Raw genomic sequence first — 24445 nt, 5'->3', positions numbered from 1 at the left:
TTATAATGCTTTTTAACAGCAGATAGTGTAATCCTGGTCACTGAGAGGGAGGACCTCTTTACCCCAGATGTCGAACTGTTGGCTACGAGTTCTTGTCCATTTTGTCGAGTTCATCTGTCTTACCTGCCAATGCTGTGAGTGACATCAGCTAAAAACACCTCCACCCATTCATGGAGATCTCTGAAGATTTCTACCACACCTCTGTCTGCTACATCTTAACTTAGTAAATATTTATAAGCCGATTTTAATCTCGTTTTATTCTGTTATCCAAATATACTGCAGCAATATACTTTCCCATTTGAAACAAATAAGCATGAAGGCAAAATTAGTCATTGAAAATAAAAGCTTAAAGGTTTAAAACTGTCAAAGGAACTTTGTTTCACGTTTCTAGTTTCTTCAGAGGATGAAAAATCTAAAGCAAAATAAAAAAAAAAAAGGTTCCAGTCCATGCTTTTTAGTTCTCTAGAAAACCCTCGTTTTAGAGGGTAGCCTCAAGTCGAATGGGTTAACTGTATGGTCATTGTAGAGACTCCAGTTACTGCTGAAGTGTACTACATTATGTTGCCAATCAGTGATTTTATTTTGGCAGTGTGGGCAGGGTAAACAACAAACACTGCAGGGTAGAATGCAGAGCAGTTAAACAATACTGATTGCAGCAAAGTGCTTGAAATTGTAACGAAAAGATGTTCTCGTGGACAAGGACCTGGCTGATGCGAAGCCGTCAAAAATAATCAAAGGTGTCCAGTGCACATACTCCTCTTTGTGATGAAATCAGTTGCTTCCTGATGCTCAAGCTAAATCACGACTAGCATCCTCCTAACGTAAGCTAAACGTCGGTCATCCCTGCTAACAGCAATCACCATGCATAATGAGAGCTTATAACGATTGTTAAAAATATAATAAGAATAATGATAATGCAACATGGGATCACCCTTTGGGATAAAGCATCTTTTCATTTGATTTCATTTTAGGGATTTGTGCATCGTTTGCTCTTTGAAGGACTGCTTGTAAGCCGCTCTAAACACCCGTAATCCTGTGATACAGGTGGACAATCATGTGTATAACCAAGAAACTGGCTTATTCTCAGTCAGTTATTAGCATACTACCACATCAGTGAGTCATGACAAGTACTAAGTACTGAGGTAGTCCTGGCTAAGTCTAGGCCAAACTAGCTGGACCCACATAATACAAAATCCAAACTGTATTCAGGACATTTTCACACCTATTGTTTGCTTGTAATGATCTTAATCAGCTCGGTTCAGTTGACAAACTTGAGCTTTTTTCCCCCTGTTCAGTTCAGTCAGTATAAACTTTCTATGATCTGGACAACAGAAGAGCAAAAACATAACAATGCACCGAATCCACTTTGAATGTGCTAATACAGAACATGTGCAAGCAAATGTAAACCACAGTCTAACTTTGAACTTGTTTCACAGTAAGAGCTGCGAACCTCAAACTTGCAACTTATATTCCCACCCCAAAGAACTTTGTTTTAGGTTCAGAGTGTAATAAAGACTGGATTGATTCAACCTCCTCCTGCTCTCCAGGTTCTACATAACAAACCTATAGTTTACTGTGAGTCGATTCAAACGGACCGAATACTTCAAATATGAAAGCAGCTTTCAGCTTTGTTTCATCATATTTCCAACCACTTCGTAAGCAGTGGTGTTATTTTTGGAGATTACCCCAGATATCCTGCAAGAAATTAATAATGCACCTATGTCGGGTAATTTGGAACAACTACATGAAAGGTCTGTTTTGTAGGACGTAGCAACTTCTCACGGCTCTAATTGCAAAATGAAATCAACTGAATATTTCCCAAACACCCCTAAAATGACATTATAAAAGATTAAGAAATATTTTTCTTCACATTTCTGCCAAGAGTGCTCTCAATGTTACACACTGGAAGCTTGAAAAAAGAAACCTGGGGATAAATTGACTGTGGATTTTTATCGTTGTTATGCTACCTTTTGGTTGATTAAGACTCCGAAAACAATTAATTAAGACACGCGTAAACAAATCCATTCGGCTTTAACACAAGAGCCAACTTGCACAGAAAAACGTCACCATTTCAGATAATAATATGTATCGTTCTCGGCCAAGACACTGATGCTTCCTACATCAAGTAAAGCAAGCAGGAGGTAAAATGTAATTAACTCATCCGGCTCTGGCTGCTGACAGATACAAGCAGTAAGTTTAAGGAAGAGAAACTCCCACCTGACAGGGGAATCAAACGCACAACTTGACAATGTAGCTCTGTCAGAGGAACACTGAGCATGACTGGAGGCACCAATGGACTGACAAAATAACAAACACGCACACTGAGTTACTGCCCTGCCCTCTATTAAGGAACACAATGAGTGTGTAAGGGGATCTTAATGAAGGACTCCCCTGAGGCAAAGCCTGATGCCTCTGCTGAGGACTTGTACTGTTAGAGCTCATTAAAAGAACATGAGTACTACCACCGACGTAGTGTGTGTGCGCGCAGGAGGTGTTCAGTTACAACACCGGCTTTAGCTGTTTATGTCATCCAGTACACATGCTGCTTTGCACCAATTTATTGAGTGTGCATGCCTATCAGCTCTTACACAATCAGACTTTACATGGAGAGAGTGTAAGTTTCATCATGCGTCTGTGGCATTTTGTTATTGGAAAATGCTTACAAAGTGCTATTAATATCCGAGACGCTAAATCTGGTCTTTTATTCTGGCATAATGTGCTGGAATGATGGTCATTTTTAGAACAGAGAAGGGCAAGAGGACAACAGATAGAATGTTCTGGGAAAGGGGAACAAATCTGAGGTGGGACTAAAAAAAAAAAATAAATAAGATGAAAAGTAAGAAATGAGGAAGATAAAGAAAGGAGGTGTGAATAAGTGTGGAATATGATGTAGCAGCGCCCTCTTGTGGATGGAAATAGGAGCGTTTCAGATTTCCACCAAGGACAGACTAAAGGGGACTTCCAAGTGCAGATTGCATTGTCTTTTTATTCGTGAGCTTATACTAAAAACTACCAGGGTGAATTTTAGGAAGCTTTGTGTCAAGGCCAAGCAAGTGCAAATAAAAAATAATAATTAAATGATAATAATAGTAATAAAGCAGATCCAGATGACTTTTACAAGTGCCAGACGAGGCTATGGCCTTGACTGAGGAATGCGCTCGGAGTGCTTCCTCAGTCTGGGTTTGCATTAGATATCAAAGGTTCCGTAGCAACAACACTGGATCTCCATAAAGGATCCAGTGTTAATTATGTGTTTGTACACAGTGTGTATACTTGACTCACCTCTCTACCCTTGTGTGTGACCAGAGCAGCAAGTGGCTTTGCATAGAAGCGGCTGAAACTGAATCCCAGACAGCCGTACATACTGTTAGCAGTCAGCTTCAAGGCCTTCTGACGAATGTCGTACTTGGGAAGAAATGGAAATAGAAAACCATTTTTACTCATCTCAGGATATCGTTAAACATTTCATCAAAAACATCACACGCATTTTACACGATGAACTGATTTCAAACAGCAAATGGTTGACTTTTGTAGCCCAGATGCTTCTAGTATAAGAGAAAAACTTTGCTCTGCATCTTAAATGCCACCTTGCAAATGACAGAAATTAAATATGAAGCAAATCCTCACAACTTGAGAGGCTTTTGCTCACAGCTGGCTTTTATGTGTGTGTTTTTGTGGTTGTGAGCACAGAAATTGTGTGCGTCATTCGCCTGCGTGTTTGTTTTTCATTGTGGATGCACACGTGTGCGTACCTGCATGTAGAGATCAGGATTGATGTCTTGCTGCTTCATCAGCTGTTTGACCTGTTTTCGCCGTTCGACCAGTTTTCTGATTTCTTTGGGCAGGATTCCCATTTCCAAGTTGGGATCTGGAATCTCAGGAATTTCCTCTGCCTCGTCCTCCTGTTGCCATGGAAGAAAATGTTTAAAAAGGTGGAACTTTTCTCTGGTAGATTGGCTGTGGAGGCACTTTACTCACATAATTCTTCTTCTGCGAGTTTTGAGCCTCCCTCTGCACAGTGGTGAAGCAAATGTTGAACTCTTGGATGATTGAAGGGTATAAACTGTTGAAGTCAAGCAGCAGCACAAACTTATCGTAGAAACCTGAAAGAAGAATGGTACGAAATTGAGAGATCAAGAATACGTGAACCGGTACATCAATAACATGAATGAAGGTACGTCTCTAAGACCCACAGCACTTACCAACTTTAGGATCCAGCACCAGTCCGCCAGCATAGGCTGCCTTCTTCTTCCTCTTTCCTTTTCCTGCATCCACATCATCCTCTCCCTCATTCTGGAGCACAGAAACAAAGCGAGAATCCCAAGTAAAACAACTGATTAGAAGGTGGAGGAAGAAAAAGAAGAAGTTTGCATGCATCTGTGCCCATCTTTACCGTCTCCAGCTGGGCCTTTTTGAAAGACGGTTTGTCAGGGACAATGAAGTTCTTGTCATGGAAGGCGTGAAGCAACAGGAACTCGTTCCTCTCAGAGCGCCCGCCCATCAGCGTACGAGACTACAGGGAAGAGGCAGAGAGGCATCAGGTGGTGGAAGCAGAAGAGAAGAACATTCATGAGCCAGAGAGAGTGTTTGACCCATCCCGAAACGGTCTTTCATAATCTGATCATAGCCATAGTCCAAAATGTATTTTTACCCCCACAATTAGTATAACAAGTGACCCAAACAGCAGCTTAACTAAACATTTCTCATACTCTGTATTTGGATTCTACAAAAAGTGAGTTGAAAAGGAATAAAATGCATCGTAATCATACTGGTCATTTGAGTGTTGATACAATGCCATTGAGCGAAGTATGCGACTACGATAATACGAGTAGTAAAAGGTTGTAAAACTAATCAGCTGCCTTGCTGTGAGTTACCATGACATTGCCAGCGATGTTGGTGATCTGCAGGGCGAGCGGCAGCACGTTGAGCTCGCACATGATCTGGAGGATCAGCTTAGCGTCTGTCCACGTCAACTCCAGCAGGTACAGCAGGTGAGGAGAGTCACTGACACAAAGCGCTCACATTTTAGAATAAACACTCATTTCTGTGCAAAGATGATTATGAAGGCCAAAGAAAAGCAATTTACAAAGTTTAACAACTGACATACAACCAGACATGTGTTTTTGAGGGTTTTGTTTAAATGATGCTTGAAGCTCACACACCTGTAGAGATTTTTAATGGCTTCCTGAGGGACTGTGGCTCTCTCAGTCTTCAGCACCTGTGCAGCGAGCTCTGTCAGATGATAACTTTTACAGCGAATCAGCTCCTTGGCTGAGATCTCCACGTCGCACACCAGGCGGCCACAGGTCGCACTCTTCTCTGCAAAGGCGCCGCGACCCTGCGAACGCAAAAACGCCACACGTATACACTAAAACAAGGCTGTGAAATGTTTATTAATGCGCGCCGTGTCATAAAAACGCAACACGCTATTCCTATTCCTCATCGATTTTTCTTACCCCTAATTTGGGCATGTTGGCCCTCCTGAGGCGTCCTATTTTAGACCAGTGGGGAACTTTGCAAACATTGATCCTCTGCAGAAGAACTTCCAAATCAAAGCCAAAGAGGTCGTGGCCCTTTAGAAAGAAAGAAAAAAAAAAGGTCTGAATGTGGCACAGCTGCAAGTCGATATTCTGAGTTTGACAAAAATTGTAAACTCAAAATATATGCAATTGGAATCCCAGGCTCTAAGACTCACCACCAGCACATCAGGGTCGATCTTGTGCATCTTGGCTAGGAAGAAGCCAAGCAGAGTCCGCTCTGTCGCAGCTATCTCCACCTTCCCATTCTAACAAAGGGACAAAATCTCACGATCGGTGTCTTCACATACAGTCAGTAAAAAGACTTAGCTACTGAAATGTGCACAGTATAGTCTGAATCATGAAGAGACATTCGTGTTTCTCTGCAAAATAGTTCAGACAAGCTACGGTTTACAACCGCGCGATCGCTCACCTTCTTCCTCACGGCTTCCTTGAAGTCGTAAGGGAAGATGCAGTCGGCCGGTTTACTGATCACTGAGGAAACAAAATCGCTGCCATCAGATGTTGTTCAGCACGTCCACAAAGGTTGGTCAGCATGAACTTCAGCTTACAGCTGATGGTTCTTCAAGAAGCGCGTCATTTATGTAACAGTTACAACTATTCTGTTACGTGTACAACGGAAAAAGTAAGAGTAGAAACCTTAACTCACCACAGAAATGAGTCTGATATGGAGGTTGGGGAGGAGCTTTATCCATATGGAATCGATAGTGGATCAGTGCAGCCAGAGACACGATCTGAAGAGGAAAATGACAGCATTAAGTTCATGTTCCCTCGATGTTCAATCCCATCATGAAACAACGCATCAGTGTATCGCTTGGGGAGAACAGTACTATCGCTGTTGTGCATACGCAGCACATTTAACTGTTTTCCAACTCATTTTGAGAACATCTCGTCTCCCTTGCTTTTATGGCCCACTGAGAGATGACAAGATGAGATCCAATCCTTTGCAAAGTGTACACACTGAGCAGAATTTTACCCGTTTATACCCAAAACATGCCATTTAAAAACAACAACAACAACAACAAAAAAAAAAGATAACAGAAGAAGCACTGACCTCATTCTGGTGAGTCTTGGGGTTCTGAACAGTCTTGAGGCTGATGGACATGACAGTGAGGGGCGGTGGTGGCAGGTCTTTAATCACACTGACCAGGTCGCTCCTCAGAGCGAGAGCCTCCACCTTACACCAGCTGACTGGATGGCTCATCAGCTCTAACATAGACACAAAGGGAAGCTGACATGTTTTCTGTGTGCTTTTGAAATAAAATTAAACCAAGCAGATGATCTAGATATTCTAGAAGTCTTGCTTACGTGGCGTCTTGATGTCCAACCAGCAAGGGCCTTTAATCTTCCTACCGAGGAGGAAGTGCTCCAGGCTGGAGATGTTTGTTCCAAAAATGTGGGAAAAAGTTGCCCCCTTAAGGTCAGGCGGCAGCGTAGGGAACTCAGCCTGTAAAAATCAAAATTTATATCACTGTGCTTTCAAAACCCACATCTGCAGGCCTGAAATATCTGGGAATGCTGAACATGCGTGTGTCTGCTCACAGAGTATCGAACTTCGAGGTACTCGCTCTGACTGGGCACATCAGGAATTTCAAAAGCATAGTTCTTTTCCACTTTCTGCAGAAAGAGAGAGACCCAAACCAAACACCAGTTCAAAACTTCACCTCCCAGCTCTCTGAAGTGTGCGCTTACACCTTAAAGTCCGCATCAACGGCTGGTGCATACCTTAGACTTGAACTTCATAATCTTAAACTTCTCAGAGAGCTCGTTGAACTCCTGGTAAACATCCATCATCCCAACAGGTGTGTCGGACACCTCCCCAGTCTTTGGGTTTACTCTCTGTTGATTACAGTAAAAATCACTTCATACCTTAGCATTGAATTAACGTGCACGTTGTTTCATTTGTCGTTTGAAAAAGCACCAAACTCACATGTTCACGTGGGAGAAGGTACATGGTCCGCTCAATGTTTTTGACAGTGACGCAGCAGCTGACGTGAGACTTTGCTGACTCAATCCACACTTTCCCGAACAGGTACACCACACCTAGTCCAAAGTTAAAGTCAAATATCAGATCAGGCTCTACAAACCTAAATGGGATTTATTCAAGATATCAAGACTGAAACTGCACGGTTTCTTTGTAAGAAAATTTGTAAAAATATGCCATACCTGGTTGGTTGTATGGGTCTTCAAAGGCATCCAACCAATAGAAGCGGAACACCTGCTCCCCGTCTGCCTCTTCCACCAACGGGAGCTGACTGGAGTCGACCTGCACCTCCGCAGGAGCTTCACTGACTTTGCCCTCATCCTCTTGTCCCCAAGACCCTCCAACTCTACTGGACCTATAAGAGGGAAAAATATAGAGTTAGATCAAATTAAAACGTATTAACAGAAAGTGGAAACAGTTGGCTTTGGTCTAATTATTTGAAAGACCCTTTAACTTGAACAAAAGTCACCCTCACATGTGAACAACAGCTATCTCTGCCAAGTAAAAATCTCAGATTTGGATCCAATCGAACATCAAACAACAAAGCTCTAAGTGAAGCCTGCCCATCTCTGGTAAAACACACTTTATGCGAATCTATTTAAAGCAATTCTCAACAGAGTCAAAGACCAGCATTTCAAATGACTCCAGTAAAAATGGCCCAATAGATGAACAGAACTTTGCTTTGTCCTGCATTCACTAGAGAGCATATTAAGCACATTATGGGAAATGCAGACCAAAATAAACCAACTCACAAAAGAAGCGGATCCTGAGGCTCAGCTTTGGGCTCCACTTTAACTGCAGCCACTGTCGCCGCTGCTGTAGGTTCAGCATCGGCGTTCTCTTTAACCGCAGCCTTCTCCGCCTCGGCCCCAACTTCCATCGGCTCGTCAAAATCCACCCCATCAAATCCCAGAGAATCATTCTCTGAGAAACACATTATCGTAGATTTTAAGTGTGTGTTCTTGTTATGTGGTTGAGCAGCAAAATGATAACGAGCCTTCTTCACCTTCCTCTTGCTTTAGCTCCTCCACATCAGCCCTTTGCTTTGTTTGAGGAGAAGCAGACGTGGAAGGAGGAGCGCGGGCTGATGGCCTGGAAATGGGGTCTGCAGGTGATGCTCGAATCCCTTTGGCCTTTAGGGACACAGCAGAGGACGACTCCTGCTATGACATAATGAAATTTCAAGATTATTTCAGTGTGATGTTTTATCAGGCTAATTTAATTCAAATTCAACGGCTCATCAATATGGTAGAGAATCGTGAGGAGCACGGCGCACCTTTGGCATCTGAGGTCTGATGGAGAAAGGATTCATGGGTGATCCCACAGATTTCTTTTTCTTTAGAATGATAACTGGTGGAGGAGTCAGAAGAGCTGGTTTCTGGAATCGTGTTGACATATTGAGCGAGGTTAGGACAGAGAGATATAGGGAAGACAATGTGTCACAATGACTACGTATAATTTGGTTCTTAAGTAACCGCCTCATAGAGGTTTCAATGTAAATTTCAGCATGCAGGAAAAGTTCGGCTAATTCTGCTGACATGCCCAAGTAAGTGATTAAATTACAGGGTAATTATGAAAATGATGGTCTGCTTAGTCCCACCTCAGAGTGCAGGTCCTGTAAGATGTCTCCTAAAAGGTCATCTTTGGACAGGTCAACATCTTTCTGCAAGAGAAAAAAAATTGCAACACTGCATGAGCAAAAAGAAGATGGTTCGCTGTTGGTTTGCGCATTTCCAACCGCTGCAATGTGAAAAAAAAGACACCACGGACTCGACCAGGTACAATAAGTGTTGAAAAGGTTACAGAAAACTGTCCAGAATACACACCTCCACAGGCCTCTTGACATTACTGTTCATGAAGAGGCTCTTGATGGTGTTAGGTTTGGATACGACAGACTTCTTTGCAGTTTTCTTTGAGCCCCCTCCTTTAGCGCCTCCTTTGCCTGAACAAAAACAAACAAAATGCTTTCACACATCCGACCTGTCTGTTTGCCCATCCTCACATGAAGCGATTTACTCCCAGCGTTTACCTTTGCTTTCCACCACGTCATCATCCAAGTCATCGTCAAAGATTTCTCTGCCATCCTCCACATAGCCTGTACCATCTGAAAGAACAAGGGCACAATTAGGAATCAGGACTTCCAAAGCAGACCAGTTCATGAACACACGTTGCTGCATTAGGAGTCAGGAGACCGGAGCTCACCGTCATCAATGATCCAGTCATCCTCTTGCCTTTCTCGTACCATCTTCGAGTACTGCTCCTCGTCCACCTCCTCGTACACACTGGTAAACTCCTCCACCTGGAAAAGATCGACACCGGCTGACAAATAAACAATGATAGAGGCATGGAACAAATATCAAACTCAAATATACACATCTTGATGTTGGATTTTAACAACATATTGCTAAGATGTTTTTCCCAGACCAGGTAAGACAGCCCAAAGGCCAAGCTCTTAGATTTACAGGGATCTAGCCAGTTAAGATTTGGCTTTACAGATGACAGTTCAACAACCAAAATAGGTCTTTGTTAATAATCTTTTTTTGCTCCAAATGTAACACGTCTCTATTTCAAATCCCTTTGTCTAGTTCTGTTAAGATGTTCTTAAATATCAAGTAAGGATGGAAGACCAAAAACATTAACTGTGATTAATTTCCCAGGACAGTATGGACCTAGCAAACAAGCATTAACAACGTTTTTATGTTGCCTTACCTCATACTTGACCTTTTCCCCCCTCTTGACTTTCTTGAGCTGCTCCAGAGCAGACTTCCTCCCCACCTTCTCCCTCTTCTCTCGTCTGGATCGAGACTTTGCCAGACCACAATCATCACCCCCGTCGCCTGAGGTAAAGAACGTGTTGTCATGACGACGCAGCATCAATTTGACCTGTCTAACATTTTCCAAAGCAATGCTTCACTGCTGCCAAATCTGCATGTCTAAAGCTTCGGCGTTTTTCATTTCAGCATCATGCGAAAACACACCAGTTTGTCTATGTCAATAGAGGGCAACCTCATGGGTGCTCAGTCACAAATTGTAGATTTCGTGGCCTTAAGCATAACTGTCAGTGATTTACCCAAATAATCTAAGTGTATAAAGTGCACATTCAATGGAGCAGCTACAGCACGTGATATCCCTCAATACCCCTCCAGCTTGAAAGGTTTAATAGCTTAACATTGTCTAAATAAATAACAAAAACACGCACAGCAGTCAGAACTCACGGCCAACAGCCAACCTGTTATAGCTTAAATGTGTCTTGTACTCTCTTAAACCCGAACAACATTGAAGCCGTAAGATAAAATGTTATTTTAGGGGAAAAGCATATCGAAAGACTTGAAAGACACATTCAGTACTACCGTCTGAAGGCTGTTAGCAGGTGTTAATATCAGCTAGCTGTGTTAGCTAGCTACTTCGCATTCCCTGTAGCACAAGTCGGCAAAAAAAAACAACGAAAGAGACAAACATACCACCGTCCAGAGCGTCCATGTCTTTATCTGTGTTTGATACTGGAGCCATGGCTTTAAATTTTTGCCTTTCGCGTATACTCACTGACAGCTACCCAATGTGGCGACGGCGGTAGGGCAACACAACAACAGAACAATCCGCGCCAAATTCACCTTCCCGGGGAAAGTCATATGCAGGAAGTGACATCACAGTACTGTCGCCCAATTACCGAACATGCTGTCTATCGTCTGTCCGCATGGTGGCAGTGTTGCACAGTGTAAAGCTCTGATTTACTGACCTGATCTTATCAGAGCTCACAAGCAGCGTGTTGTAACTTGAAAAGGCTACTTAGGATGGGTGGGTGTCATGTAGTTGGTAACACTTAATTAGATTATGGATACAGTTTAAGTGAATCTAGCAAGATTAAGTTTAATTTTTACGACAGTTTATTTTTACTTTCTTGGATAGATTCAGTCTCAGTAATCTAAAAGATGATGACTTTGAAGAAAAAGCATGCTTTTAAAGGGTAACTTGATTTGACCAATTGAAAATTCTGCTAATCGTTCCAATCCGATCTATTACATTGTTCGTGAATAAAATTTACCCCTAATCCAGCCCAATTTTGGAGGTATTTTTGTACTTTTCATTTCACTTTTCATGACCGAAATAATTTTGTGTATTGATTTTTTTTCACAGATTGTTTTTAAGCAAAGATCTTATTCAGTTTAAAAATAATAAAATCAAATAAGTTCCACCAAATGTATACAATAAAAAACGATGTACGCAACATATCACACATCTGCTTGTGCTTTAAGAAATTGCTTTCTCTATTTCCTTATAGGCTGAAAATAGCTGTCGTTTAATCACATATTGCTTTTATTTTATCTTTTATACATATTGTTATATTGTTTTTACAGGTTGTGTACATTTCAGGTTATGATTTCACAGGCCATTATTCTCCATCTCTTATTCGTCAATGCCTGCGTACGCGATGAAGTTCGTTTCTATAGCAACAGGGCGGGTCTTTAGAGGGCACAATAGATTTCTGTCCCGGAATGGGGCCACAGTGGCTCTACAGTACAAACAACAATGCAAACACAAAGTAGGTTTTGTCCCCCCCTCCCTCTGCCTATTTTGGCGTTGTGTACCTTAAATAGGACTGTGATAGCTCAGATTGCTTCTTACTGAATCTATATTATCATACTCATCATATTAACTTTTTGAGCACGTTGTAACTTACGCCCTAATGGGTTGGCATTTGTCTTGACCTTCCATTCCACACAATGGCAGTAAACCTACTCAGGTCATTTTGGGTTTTAAGAGCCACATTAGGCCTATTCATTTGAATAAGCTAAAGGTTTTATACGTTAGGGAAGATGGTTCATGCATGTCCGATAGCCGTATGGCGCACAGTTGGGTCTGGTCTGGCTCTGCCCGCAATTGTTGCTGCTCGTCAGTGATGAGCAGCTGACCTGTCTCTGGGACAGACGGGCAGCCGCTGCTCTGCTGCACTTTCCTGCTGCGCAGGAGCAAGAACAGAGATCCTCCCGACCCGAGAGGAAAAAGCAGGGGACAAACAAACCAGTCTTTAATTTGAGTTTCGCCATGGTCAAACAGCGTCGCGCCAGAGCGCGCTCCTGTTGTGCAGCTGTTGCGCCTTTTTGCTCCAGAAGAGGACCAGTTAAGGTAAGAAGAACAAATTCCCAAAACATTACCTTGCGCTCTGTTACTTCAAAAAGACTACAGGGGGGACTTTGCTAAGTTGCAAATTGTCGAAACGAACAATCAAACAAACAAAAAAATCCTAAACTTGAAGTTTGAAGCCGGTCGCCAATTTTACATTTCTGTGCTATAACGATTTGTCTGTGGCTCAGCTTTAGGACATATTTTAAGACTTTAATGAAGTGGTTTAAACAGACTAGCTGTTACAGCTGTTACAAACTCTGTATCTGCCAAATTACAGCATATTAACTTCAAAAACAGACATCAAACACGACAACACTCGCTCTCCTACAGCGAAAGCGTGGCAAATATGACACACGAACATTCTGAGCTCATCTGAGTCAAATGCTAAAACGTATCCATGTAATCTTACAGAACCTTACTCGCTTATTTGACATTTGACACACATATTTGCTGTGGCGCCGACAGTCGCGCCGTTTGGCACAATTTTTCACTGATGGTGCTATTGAACACTCCGCCAATCCTGTCCGTGTACACTGCTGGACTGCGCGAGCTGTTCTCTGATTGGTCCATTCTCGGTGCTCTCTCCTCTTTCCCGTCGCCATGGAGAAATCTCCTCACAGAGCCCATCCCGTTTAGAAATGCTCTGCCGAGAGGCTGCTCTCATGCAAAGATCGTCTATTAGGACATGGGCTCACTCGCGTCTCACAAAAGTAGTCGCTCAAAGTATTGGGGGCATCGTTTAATGTAATTTTCGCCTGAGAGGAGGTAAGAGATAGCTACGGCACGTGATACTCTGCCTTCAAACTGACTGTGTTGTGTCTGCCGCTTCCACTTACAGCGCAGTGATACAATGGCACCGGCGAAGCCTTTTAGTTTAAAAGACAACGTCACACCGGGGGAGGTTTCGTTGCTTCTCTTACGCGAAGAAATAGTCAAAGAGTGAGAGCTCTTCCGTGTCTCGTTTTCTGCGGCAGGGAATCGGGGAAGAGGAGGAGGGAGTAGGAGTAGAGGACAGACATAGAGGCAGAGCAGGGAGTGGGCGGAGAGAAAAAAGAGGAGACGGAGTAATGAGGAGAGAAGCATCGTCTCACTGATGCTGAGTCACATAGAGAGCTGCATCCCATGAGTCCTTGGGAATAATGGAGGAGCTTGAACACACCTGCCCTCATCCCCGGACGGTAGGGCAACTGGGCCTGAGTGTTTTCTTACCTTGCGGTGAATGCAGAGTGTGCGTGACAGATAGATTGGGGGGGGGGGGGGGGGGGGACAGAGAGCTCTGCTTTGTCCCTTGTTATGAAACAGATCCTCTACAGCATGTGGCTGTGGGAGATGCTCAGAGTGCTGAGTGGATGGTGTGTTTGTTTGAGTGTGCTGCCGAAAGGAAGAAGGGGTTGGCTCGACATTGCATACATGTCCTGCTGAGGGGACACTCCTGCAGTGAAAACATATAGTCTCTTGTGTGTTGGGCTTCTTTCTTATCGCTCTTATCCTTGGTGTAATTCCTGGTATCTGTGTTTCTTCAAAGTCTCCATTTAGCCTTCTATTCGCCCTATCCTGCATGCATTCTCATGAGACCGTCTCCTCTGTACTGTCTTTGTTATCTAATGCCCCATGTCCCCTTTTTGTCATCTTTTAATCCTTCTTATGCCAGATGTTCATTGCTTGTGCCAATGTGAGCTTTACTGAGCACGCTCACACCGCCCTTCCTGGCAGGCCTTTGTGCGCTCGTTGTCACAAAGTTAAAGCTTTGCCATCTGCTCTTGCTAAATGACTCCACTCTCGCCATGCTTGAGGGATCCCGGGTGATTAGGTTGCTCCTCAAGACGTTGTTGTGGCTGCTGTTAGATTGTAGCTCAGATTCTTCCAAAATCTAATAAGCAGCTGAAAAAAACCTTACATAGCTTTGAAAAAAAAAACAACAACATAATTTTGCATCTTCTTGAATTGCTTTGCCTGTTTGAATAAATGTTGTCATTTTTTTACTAGTCCATTCTTAATATGCCTGTTTCCAGGCCTCTAAATTGTGTCCAGACGTCTATGTAATGCAATGGCATTTAATCTACCAGATCCAGCTTACTAAAGGGCACATTGTGACATGCTGCAAGCATTATATATTTGGGAATTTCCTTTATGCATCTCTTCCAAATATGAGTCACGTGCAACCTTGCAGCTTCTTTTTGACCGAAGGTCTAACAAACTCCTACTCTTTCTGGCTGCAGTATTGCCTGTAAGGTAATGGAATTGTAAACATTGTTTACAATGAAAATGCAGCCCAACATGGGATTTTTATGTCTGGGTATTTTCACCAATATATTGTCAGAATTGTCTGATATCTTTGGATTTTAGAGTTTATAATCTGACTTCATCTCCCAACAATAATCATCATAACATTCAGCCTTCTTTCACCTTTCTGTACGTTTGTGCTACTTCATGAAAACAGGGAACATTATATCAGCAAATCTTCAGAAATCCCTCCATTGCCCGTCTTAAACAACGCTTTAACTTATCTTAAATTGCATTTGATACCATGCTATCATGGTATTAGTATTATTAAGTACTGTTCATGCACTTTCTCATCAGTGCATATTTTAACGCTACATATGGGACAGTTTGTACCTGCTCTGCCTTCTACAAGGTTGTTGTTAACTCGATCAAAAGTCCTTGAACAAGCCACAAAGTCCAAAATGGGGAGCAGGGATATGGGGGGATGGAGTCTGGGTTGATAGCAGCAATATGTGCAGCACCTTTAACAGTGGACTTCAGTTCCAGACAGCAATCCAACAACAGGTTTTTGACTCCCTTGTTTTCATTCATCCACTTGCTGTTTATGCATCTACTTGATTGTGATACACTTTATTGTCTCCCTGGGGAAATTTTGGGCTCGACTTCTGTGACAGTCGTGTCACAATCTGCCTTCATGACAGATTGTTAAATTTAACAATCTAACTGACAACACTCCATCTGTTACCAGAGATGCATAGCAGTCGACCAGACAATGGATGGGGTGAGGCAACAGTTTCCTACTTAGAGTTAGGGAAAGATCATGCTTTGAACTAAAATTGCATTCTTTCACATTGTTGCCTTTCAGCAAGCAGTTTTGTTGGTGGCTGACGCGTGTGGAAATTTGCGGTGTTAGTGAGCAGTGACATCCAGCCACACCTGCCATTATGCACAGCAGGTACCTCCTGGCTTGAAATGTTACTTCAGTAATGATGTATTATGGCAGCGAATGATTGAATTGACAGAATATTTTTATATCAAAATAGGAATTTACTGTCAGAGATTGTGCAGTTTGTTATGCTATACTGTGACATTTCCCCCCTACGAAAAATCTTTCAAGTGAAAATCTGTTGAGAATTTAAAATAAGGTTATTTTTGAGAAATCCTAATGAACGAAAACTATCCTAAATATCCATCCAATCATCCATCCATCCATGCAAGTGAATCAAGGACCCAGAGCAGACCATAAGGGTAACAGCACCTCTCAGATGTTTTAGTATAATGAATCGGAGCCGGCTCTTGAATTTCTACCGTCAACAGCTAATTTCTTATAGCTTGCTGCAAGATATGCCATGAATTAAAGGATTTATGGCATATGTTGCTACGTTGCTCCTGTGCTGAGCTGCTTCACTTGATGCAAAGAACATTTTGACTTGATTTACCAGGAGACGACCAGGTATATTATTTATTATTGCATTTCATGATTAATACACCCGTGTGGGCACACGTCCTTGTGTTTTTAATGCTGGCTCTCTGTCTCGGCTTGCTGGGACACATAATGAAACTGAGCCAGAAATAAAACCCATTTCACTTACGCTTCCTGCAGTAACAAGTCAAAATGTCTGCGAGTGAGGCGTCTCATTATGTTCAAATCTAAAAGAAAGATGTATCTGTTTTTTTCTTTTTTTCATCTCTCCAAATGAATGTGGGGAAAAACACGTGCTTTCAGAGTCATGCCAGACTCCGGTTACATTGCCTCTCCTTGAAACACTGACGTCAGGTGCCTTTCTTGTCCATAGAGACTAAAGCTCTGTTTCCATGTCTTCATCCTCCTCTCCCACTTCTGCCCTGCACTGGTTTTGTTTCACCGGTGCGAATGAGAGTCGTTTAATATCTCCTGCAGTCAACAGATGGCACACACAGACAGTTTTTCAGGCAGGCTCACACTGCAGCACTTTGACCTTGATGTAGTTTCGATATTAGCTCGCAATACATTACATCCCTTATCTCACTTGTCCTTTCTTGCTCTTTGCTTTGATGTCACACTGCTACTCATGCTTATCCCGTCCAGTTTACTACACAAGATGCCCCCCCCCCCCCTTTGCATTTTAGCGGACTCCAACACCCCAGTTTCTGTGGCGGTAAAATAGACATGTAGTTGGTTCTATAGAAGTGAATGTCAGCTCAGTTTCAGTGATCAATAACACCGATTGCAGCGCTGGCTGTGGTCAATAACCTAATGGAGGTTACCGTTACTGGGAGGGGTGGGGAAAGGGAACCATATTGTATCCCTCATAGACTCTATCTCTAACCTCGTCGCTCTCTGTCTCAGACTCTCACCGAGCCTGCCATCTTTGCCAGGGAGACCAGCTGTGACTGTCGTGCACCTCATGAGAAGCTCACCATTGCGCAGGCCCGCAGGGGCACCCCAGGTACACCCCCCCCCCTCCCCCCGTGATCTTCCTCTTTCCTCCTCTTCCCTCCATGCAGCCTTCTCCCAGTGTTGATGTGTGTCGTTTATTCCTTACATCTGCGTTTCTATAATGAGATTTTCTATTATACTACGCTGCTGCTTTTTAAACTATTACAATACTGCAACTGCTGCTGGTGCAGCTGTTTCTTCGGTTATTGTAACCTCTGGAGCTGCTTCTGCTAAAATTCCAATACTACCATTACTTCTACCTCTTCTTCCACCACCGGTACTGCTGTCACTCCTTCAACTAGGTTGATTACTGTGTTACAGCTACCTCAAGTTCCACTGCTGCTGAGTTAACCATTTCATTTTGCACTGTATTTTCACTGGTACATTATTAGTATATTACAACAACTGCAAACAAAGAACAGAACACAATCATTTACAGATCTCACCAACCAATATTTTATTCAGAATAGAAAACAGACATTGGGACACTTTGATATTTCATGAAAAACATGGGCTCACCTTGAATTTGATGCCAGAGACACTTTTCAAAACAAGCCGGGACAGGGCCATGTATACCTCTGCGTAACATCACCTCTTCTTTTAATAACTGCCTGTAAACATGTGAGAACTCAGGAGACCAGTTGTTGTACCTTTGGGAGAGGAATGTGGTTCCATTCTTATCTGATGCAGGATTCCAGATGTTTAACAGTCCTGGGTGTTCTATGTTGAACTTTCATGAGGCGCCAAATGTTTTCAGCTGGCGAAAGGTCTGGACTGCAGGCAGGCCAGTAGAGTGGAAGGACTCGTCTACTATGAAGCAATGCTCTTGTAATAGATCAAATATGTGGTTTAACTTCTCTGAAAAGTGAATGAGAGCATATGTTGCTCTAAAATCTATTTATAGCTGTTTATAGCTGGGCAGGTCTCCAGATTCTCTTGATATTTTGATGATATTTTGTCCTGCAGATGACAGACTATTCAAAGTCTTTGTGGTGAACATTGTTCTGAAACAGCTTCATTATTTGCATATGCAGTTTTTTTTTTTTTACTTCTGATCTGTTGCCTGTACCCAATTAGTTGCAACTTGTTCCTCCAGCTGTTTCTTTTTAGTACTGCTTACTTTTCCGGCCTTTTGTTGATCCTGTCCCGACTTTTTGAGACATGTTACTGTCATCAAATTCAAGATGAGCTCATATTTTTCATGCAATCGCAAAAATGGCTTCATACACTTTATACATCCGATGTGCCTTAAAGATCCTACATATCCAGATCCATATCTTGAAGTGTTTACCTTTGCCCCAGTCTGTGATCTCGACCAGTCTGGAACAGGTTTTCACCAGTGCTTGTTACCTGTATTCATCAGGGGATTGTGCTTCTTATAGTACTAGTATAGTTTTATATAGATTTGCTCAGATAGTTTTTGATAAACTCCCAGCATGCTGTTATTTGCCTTTCAGAAAGGGTTGGCTTCTGTCTGGGGCCTGTACTTCAAAACAGGATTAGTACCTTAGTAAGGTGACTTCAGGTTCTGCTCTGGATTTTCAGTATCACAAAGCTAGCTCCCTTCTGAGCAGTGCTGATTGTCATGGCAACTCATGTGGGAAACCGAATCATCTCCGGTAAGGGGTACTTTAGGAGATAAGAGATAAACACATGTAAAAGCACCACCTCGTGATCAATCGATTCTCTTGGACAGTGAAAAGAAAAGATGTTTTTTTAAAGTTGTGTGGACAAAGACTCACTCCGAAGAGTCAAAGACTGACAATGCAGTGAAGCCTCTTCACGAGGGATATGTCAGCACAGAGTAATGCTCATGTAGCCTTGATTTGGAATTAATATCATCATTTTTTATTTATCAAATACACGACTGGGTTAGAAAAGAAATTACTTGCCTTTTTTATTGTTTTCTTGACTGTACAGCATGAAAAACTGCATCAAACTAGTTTTTTACTGTCCACGAAACACTTTTTTTTTGTCAAACATTTTAGAGAAGTTGACAGAAAATTCATTTAGACATTTACAAGAACCCACTGACTCATTTGTAAGGTTTTTTTTTGTTTGTTTGTTAGTGATTTACTTTATGTCGAAAACAATTCTGGCAGAATAAGACTGAAACTCCCTCAACTTTCAAGAATTCAACCTTGTGAATTGAAACATGAACACAGTCTGCATTCTTTTTATCATTTCACGTTTGGGCGTGTTGCTTTCAGCCTGTTATAAATACACTTTTGGGATCGGTCCTCTGAAGTCAGCTCCACCTGTTTTACATGAACACATACACACCTAGAGTCAGAAACACTGCGTTAAGACCATAACATCAGTAACTGGACGATCACTTACTTAATGTAGAGTGTATAATTCATTGTATGAAAACGTCCTGTTATGCCAGTCATTTCTATGCATATCATTACCACTGATATCAGCTCCCCAGCTGGCCTCTTATTTGGGTTAATTCACTTGCCCCAATATTTCTTTTGACTTAACATAAGAGGCTCATGGGTATTTGTCACATTTACATTCCATTTAGGAGAGGTCTCTGTATTTGTCTCACTGGGACACCAACAATCTGCTCTTTTTTTAATGTTCAAGCTATTTTGCTTCACAGCTTGAGCCTACATTAATAACACACCACTGCAGTGAGTCGTGCCTTCTGTGACTCTGTTGTTGTGTGTATATTTTCAGTGGACCGGCCTGTCAGAGTGTACGCAGATGGCATCTTTGACCTGTTCCACTCTGGACACGCTCGTGCTCTCATGCAGGCTAAGAACTTATTTCCAAATACCTACCTCATAGTAGGAGGTCAGACGGACCACACACACACACACACACACACACACGCACACACACACAGACAGCAGTCTACAACTGGTTGGATTCATTTGTGTTTAATGTATGTTTTTATTGGGTTTATCTTTCTTATTCTTGGCGCAGTGTGCAGCGATGAGCTGACCCATAAGTACAAGGGTTTCACGGTCATGACGGAGCACGAACGCTACGAAGCGCTGAGACACTGCCGCTACGTCGATGAAGTTTTGAGAGACGCACCTTGGACTCTCACGCCTGATTTTCTTGAGAAACACAAGGTGCGTGTGTGAGGTTGATTACAACATGTGGGCGTTTATATTGTGGGGCCACGATCAAAAAAACGTTAGTCCGCACAAGTCACATATGTTTACTATTGATTTAATTTCATTCATTGTGACCTGTGATCTAGTGCTGGTGGCTTTACTTCCCATCACTGACACAGACATGCCGCTACTCGTAGCCAAAGTGACTGAAATAGCTCAGCAACACATTGTCATCCATTGCAACAGGTTCAGAAAGCTTTGAGTTATCCTCAGTAGTGATCTTATCTCTGTTTAGGAGGACTTCCACAGATAAGATAAAGCAGCCTGTGAATATGGCCCCAGGGTGTGTAATGATGTGTTTAAGACCAAACTCTTTTCATGTCCCACTGAAGGACCTATTTTGCAGACCTTAAAAGACCTACTGAGCCATGACTTGTTGAGGCATGATTTGAGCCTTGTTTTCTGCCATCCAGTACGTGTCCTTTGATCGTTTCTCAGATCGATTTTGTGGCCCACGATGATATCCCATACTCCTCAGCGGGAAGTGAGGATGTCTATAAACACATCAAGGAGGCAGGTTAGTGCGCAGTGTCTTTGTAAGATGGAAAAATGGATCCCCCAGCGAGTGATTAACTTCTGTTCGTTGTGATAATGTGTGTCTCTCAGGAATGTTTGTGCCCACACAACGCACAGAGGGAATCTCAACCTCGGACATAATTACCAGAATTGTCCGAGACTATGACGTCTATGCCCGACGCAACCTTCAACGTGGTTACACAGCGAAGGAGCTTAATGTCAGCTACATCAACGTAAGACCCTGATCGGTTCTATGTACAAAATCTGCTGCAGTCGCTATATTTCTAAACAGTGAATTAACCCCGAACAGAAGCAAGCTTGTTTATCAGCTACTAGGATTTCTGCATTGATTACTCATAAAATTTGATCTGATCTCACAAAAAAAAGTCACAAAAATGGACTTGCACAATCCAAAAAGTTTGACTTTTCATGCGTTTATTCAACACACTGAGATATCTCTTGGAATTCAGACTGGGAGAAGTAAGTAATTAGTTAATAATTTAGTAACTCGTTGAACCTCAATTAGCGACACCAGCCTCCATCAGATGTTTCCTGTTGCTGTTTGAGACTTTATGTCCAAGTCAATGTTTAATTCCATTCAAATTTCTGGTATGTCTCAACTGAACAGGCATCCTGAGGTCATGCCGATGTATCTTGGCTGGGTTAAGGGTCAGGACTTTGGACGCGGCCATTTCAAAAACATGAACTTTCCTCTTTTCACTGTTTTACCACCCAACACTCAAGCTAAATACCTTTAAACAACTTTAAATAGGTAAGGCCAAGAAGTAGCAAAGCAGCCCCAAATCATGACGCTCCCTCCACCATGCCTCACAGGTGAGATGAGGTGTTGGTGTGTTGTCCCGTCATGAATCATGAATAGGTTGTTTAATCCTGTACACACTTAGAAAGTAAGGACCACCTCCTGTTGCTGTTTGAAATGTCCAGACTCAACAAACTACTTTAATGGTGTTTAATGCTAAGCTTTCTTTGGTGAAAACACATTTGAGCTATTTAACCACATCACAAACATTAAAAATGAACTGAACCCACCCAGAAACTGCTTGTTGCACCCCAGTGGGAGCCCAACTTGCTCTTTGAAAACCTCAGCTGTGGAGATGTTTAGGTTAAATTTTTGATGCTATCAGTCTATTTGGGTTGTGTTTGTCGGTAAAGATAAAGATCAGAACATGTAAGCAGTTAAAGGGTTCACAAACTTTTCCAAGACGCTGCACATTTTCTGTTGTCATCATATTAGCATACATGAAACTGTGTATGCAAACTGAAGTTCCTCAGCCACTGTGTGTTACAGCTGCACACCGCTTTATTTGTCATTCTCAAAATCTTCGTGGAAAACTTTATTCAAGGTGCAAAGATCAAATTCTGATGTTTTTTTAGGGGGTGGGGGGGTTCATGTGTGAAAGTAATTCATGGCTCTTCCCTCAACATTTGATCCCCTCAGGAGAAGAAGTACCGGTTACAGAACCAGGTGGATCGCATGAAGGAAAAAGTTCGTACAGTTGAAGAAAAGAGCAAACATTTTGTTTACCGTGTCGAGGAGAAGAGCCACGACCTGATTCAGAAATGGGAAGAGAAATCTAGAGAATTCATTGGAAACTTTCTAGAACTTTTTGGACCAGATGGGACATGGGTAAGTGGAGTTCACATATTGACGTATAAAAGTATAAACAAGGCTGGAAATGTTATTGCATATTAGACATTGGAGCTTAATCGGATCATGATCTGATCTGGTGTCCACCTTCTTTTTCTCCCTCTCTGTACAGAAACAAGTGTTTCAGGAACGCAGCGGTCGAATGTTATCTTACGCTCTGTCTCCCAGAGAGTCCCCCTGCAATAGTCCTCCCCGCGAACTCTCCCCCCTGCGCTCTCCTTCTCCCCCATCTCCCCCCGCCCGCTGGTACAATGCACGACCGTCGCCCCCTACCTCCCCGAAAGGAGCGTCTGCCTCTATAAGCAGCATGAGTGAAGGTGATGAAGATGAGAAGTAGACGGACTCCTTCACACGTAGAAACACACACACACCCCTCTCACAGTACACTGCCTTGGAACTCCTCGCAAACACACACACACACACACATACACACACACACTGCTACAAACACTGGCTGGAAACCCGAGACAGTTCTCCTCAAAGACGTTGCAAATTTGCAATGCCAACGGCGATCAGGGGAAATGTAGTTCTGAGCTGCAGAGCAAAGAAGCCATAACTGTTTCTGTTGTCTGGTCAACCAAGCAGACAGAAGGGGAATGAAGATGAGGATTTACCATTACTGTGTCCCTTATTCTAAAAGGGAAACGAATCCTGTGCAGTATCTGTCAAGAGGATTTGCTATGGAATGTCCAGCACTGACAGACTCTGAAACAGCCTGCTTATGATATCACAGCGTTGTTTTCTTTGTCCTGTTATGTCAATTTTTCATTTTCTCCCTAAGACGCTAAGTTTTTCTCTATAGTACTTGGAATATAAGTTGTGAGTAGGCTCAAAGTTAAAAAGACTGTTTAGTTCTTGTAAACTAGAACTTTTTATTCACCATGTGTCATCTTGTGCTTGAACTGAACACTGCACCCCCTAGAATAGCAATGATGACACTGTAAGGAACCTCTTTGTACGCCAACACACGGTCAGTGCTGGTTCACACCAACTTAGCGTAAACGATTGCCGAGAAATGTGAACTTCACTGAACACGTGATCCCTTTTTTCAGTAATCACCACTTTCAAAACCTACTTCTTATGATACGCATGAATATCTACATAGGAAATTATGAGCCTCTGAGCATCCATGAGAGACCCAACTGATAAAAAACAAACAAAAAAAGCTATTCTAACTCACATTACTAAATTCTGCTATAAAACAACATATTCACTCAGAGTAGCCCATGAGGATAATACAGCAATTACCCGTTTTTCCCAAGAATTTTGATTGTGTTAAGGCAGAATAGCAGCCATCGTGTTGGCTCTCTGAATGTAAACCGTGTCTTTGAGACTGCATCTAGAGGGCAAATGTAATCATTCTCGTCCGAGGTTGTAGAAACACTTGAATCCTTCGGCACCACGGCCCTTTTTTAGACCTCACAAATAATACCTCTAACAGCATCCTATTGATTAAAAAAAAGTTCTTGTCAGTGGCCAGTAAAAACCTGACAAACCGATGATACTTGAAATAGCCACAAAGAAAATTAAGCCACCTGGAGTGAACCATCTGGTTGTCACGAGCCTGAGCTTTTGCGCGAATATTTTTTGTTGCCGTTACCGGAAATGTGTACACCAATTGTTTTGCACAGGTCTGCGGATCCACAACCAGGCCGGAGGAGACCTTTCTTTCACCCAAACAACACAGTAAATGCCCTCATGCAATGTAAACACCTTAACGTCCTGTACGCACTACGTGTTAATCTGCACTATATGTAAAAACTTTGGGGATATGTGTCCTTTTTTTTTATTTTTTAATGTTCAAATAGCTTGACATGTAAATAAAAAACGTAGAACAGAAAGGGA

The 24445-nt window shown here is 42.5% G+C and overlaps 2 protein-coding genes across 7 annotated transcripts in view; one reads left to right on the top strand and one right to left on the bottom strand.

Moving 5' to 3' along the window:
- Window positions 1-11135, bottom strand: part of pola1 (polymerase (DNA directed), alpha 1) — a 51008-nt gene extending 39873 nt beyond the window's left edge. The window contains exons 1-26 of one of the 3 annotated variants that reach the window (XM_072378227.1): window positions 10983-11135; window positions 10231-10358; window positions 9724-9820; window positions 9551-9625; window positions 9348-9463; window positions 9122-9184; window positions 8798-8899; window positions 8528-8684; window positions 8274-8445; window positions 7704-7876; window positions 7468-7580; window positions 7263-7376; window positions 7080-7154; window positions 6846-6984; window positions 6592-6746; window positions 6187-6271; window positions 5950-6011; window positions 5696-5785; window positions 5457-5573; window positions 5163-5338; window positions 4875-5004; window positions 4394-4513; window positions 4203-4293; window positions 3979-4103; window positions 3753-3902; window positions 3283-3405 (exon numbers count right to left, since the gene is read on the bottom strand). In XM_072378227.1, coding sequence (XP_072234328.1) covers window positions 3283-3405; window positions 3753-3902; window positions 3979-4103; window positions 4203-4293; window positions 4394-4513; window positions 4875-5004; window positions 5163-5338; window positions 5457-5573; window positions 5696-5785; window positions 5950-6011; window positions 6187-6271; window positions 6592-6746; window positions 6846-6984; window positions 7080-7154; window positions 7263-7376; window positions 7468-7580; window positions 7704-7876; window positions 8274-8445; window positions 8528-8684; window positions 8798-8899; window positions 9122-9184; window positions 9348-9463; window positions 9551-9625; window positions 9724-9820; window positions 10231-10358; window positions 10983-11031 — 2997 coding nt within the window. In that variant the 5' untranslated portion in view covers window positions 11032-11135. Of the gene's footprint in view, window positions 1-3282; window positions 3406-3752; window positions 3903-3978; window positions 4104-4202; window positions 4294-4393; window positions 4514-4874; window positions 5005-5162; window positions 5339-5456; window positions 5574-5695; window positions 5786-5949; window positions 6012-6186; window positions 6272-6591; window positions 6747-6845; window positions 6985-7079; window positions 7155-7262; window positions 7377-7467; window positions 7581-7703; window positions 7877-8273; window positions 8446-8527; window positions 8685-8797; window positions 8900-9121; window positions 9185-9347; window positions 9464-9550; window positions 9626-9723; window positions 9841-10230; window positions 10359-10982 lie in introns of those variants that run through there. The other 2 variants (XM_072378228.1, XM_072378229.1) reach the window with 2 other exon arrangements.
- Window positions 11136-12292: 1157 nt separating this feature from the next.
- pcyt1ba (phosphate cytidylyltransferase 1B, choline a) lies at window positions 12293-24444 on the top strand. Of its 4 annotated transcripts, none has more exons than XM_072378581.1 (8): window positions 12301-12645; window positions 17198-17297; window positions 19970-20086; window positions 20219-20370; window positions 20854-20932; window positions 21022-21164; window positions 22391-22579; window positions 22713-24387. In XM_072378581.1, the coding sequence occupies exons 1-8, from the start codon at window positions 12565-12567 to the stop codon at window positions 22935-22937; spliced, it is 1086 nt and encodes a 361-aa protein (XP_072234682.1). In that variant the 5' UTR covers window positions 12301-12564; the 3' UTR covers window positions 22938-24387. The 4 variants fall into 4 exon arrangements, with proteins under 4 accessions (XP_072234680.1, XP_072234682.1, XP_072234681.1 ...); XM_072378582.1 differs by lacking the exon at window positions 12301-12645 and adding an exon at window positions 13518-13823 and having other exon boundaries at window positions 22713-24444; XM_072378579.1 differs by having other exon boundaries at window positions 12293-12645; window positions 19970-20370.
- The last annotated feature ends 1 nt before the right edge of the window (window position 24445 follows it).

The sequence above is a fragment of the Leuresthes tenuis genome, unplaced genomic scaffold, assembly GCF_036924035.1.
Source record: "Leuresthes tenuis unplaced genomic scaffold, fLeuTen1.0.hap1 SCAF_24, whole genome shotgun sequence".
NCBI lineage: Eukaryota > Metazoa > Chordata > Actinopteri > Atheriniformes > Atherinopsidae > Leuresthes > Leuresthes tenuis.
This window is presented reverse-complemented; position numbering and strand designations above follow the sequence as displayed.

Excerpts from the sequence above, each read along its gene's own strand:
- pcyt1ba (XM_072378579.1), top strand. The coding sequence starts at position 12,565 with ATGGTCAAACAGCGTCGCGCCAGAGCGCGCTCCTGTTGTGCAGCTGTT. Across the intron at positions 20,933-21,021 it reads TAAACACATCAAGGAGGCAG|GAATGTTTGTGCCCACACAA; the intron begins GTTAGTGCGCAG and ends TGTGTCTCTCAG. Across the intron at positions 21,165-22,390 it reads TTAATGTCAGCTACATCAAC|GAGAAGAAGTACCGGTTACA; the intron begins GTAAGACCCTGA and ends TGATCCCCTCAG.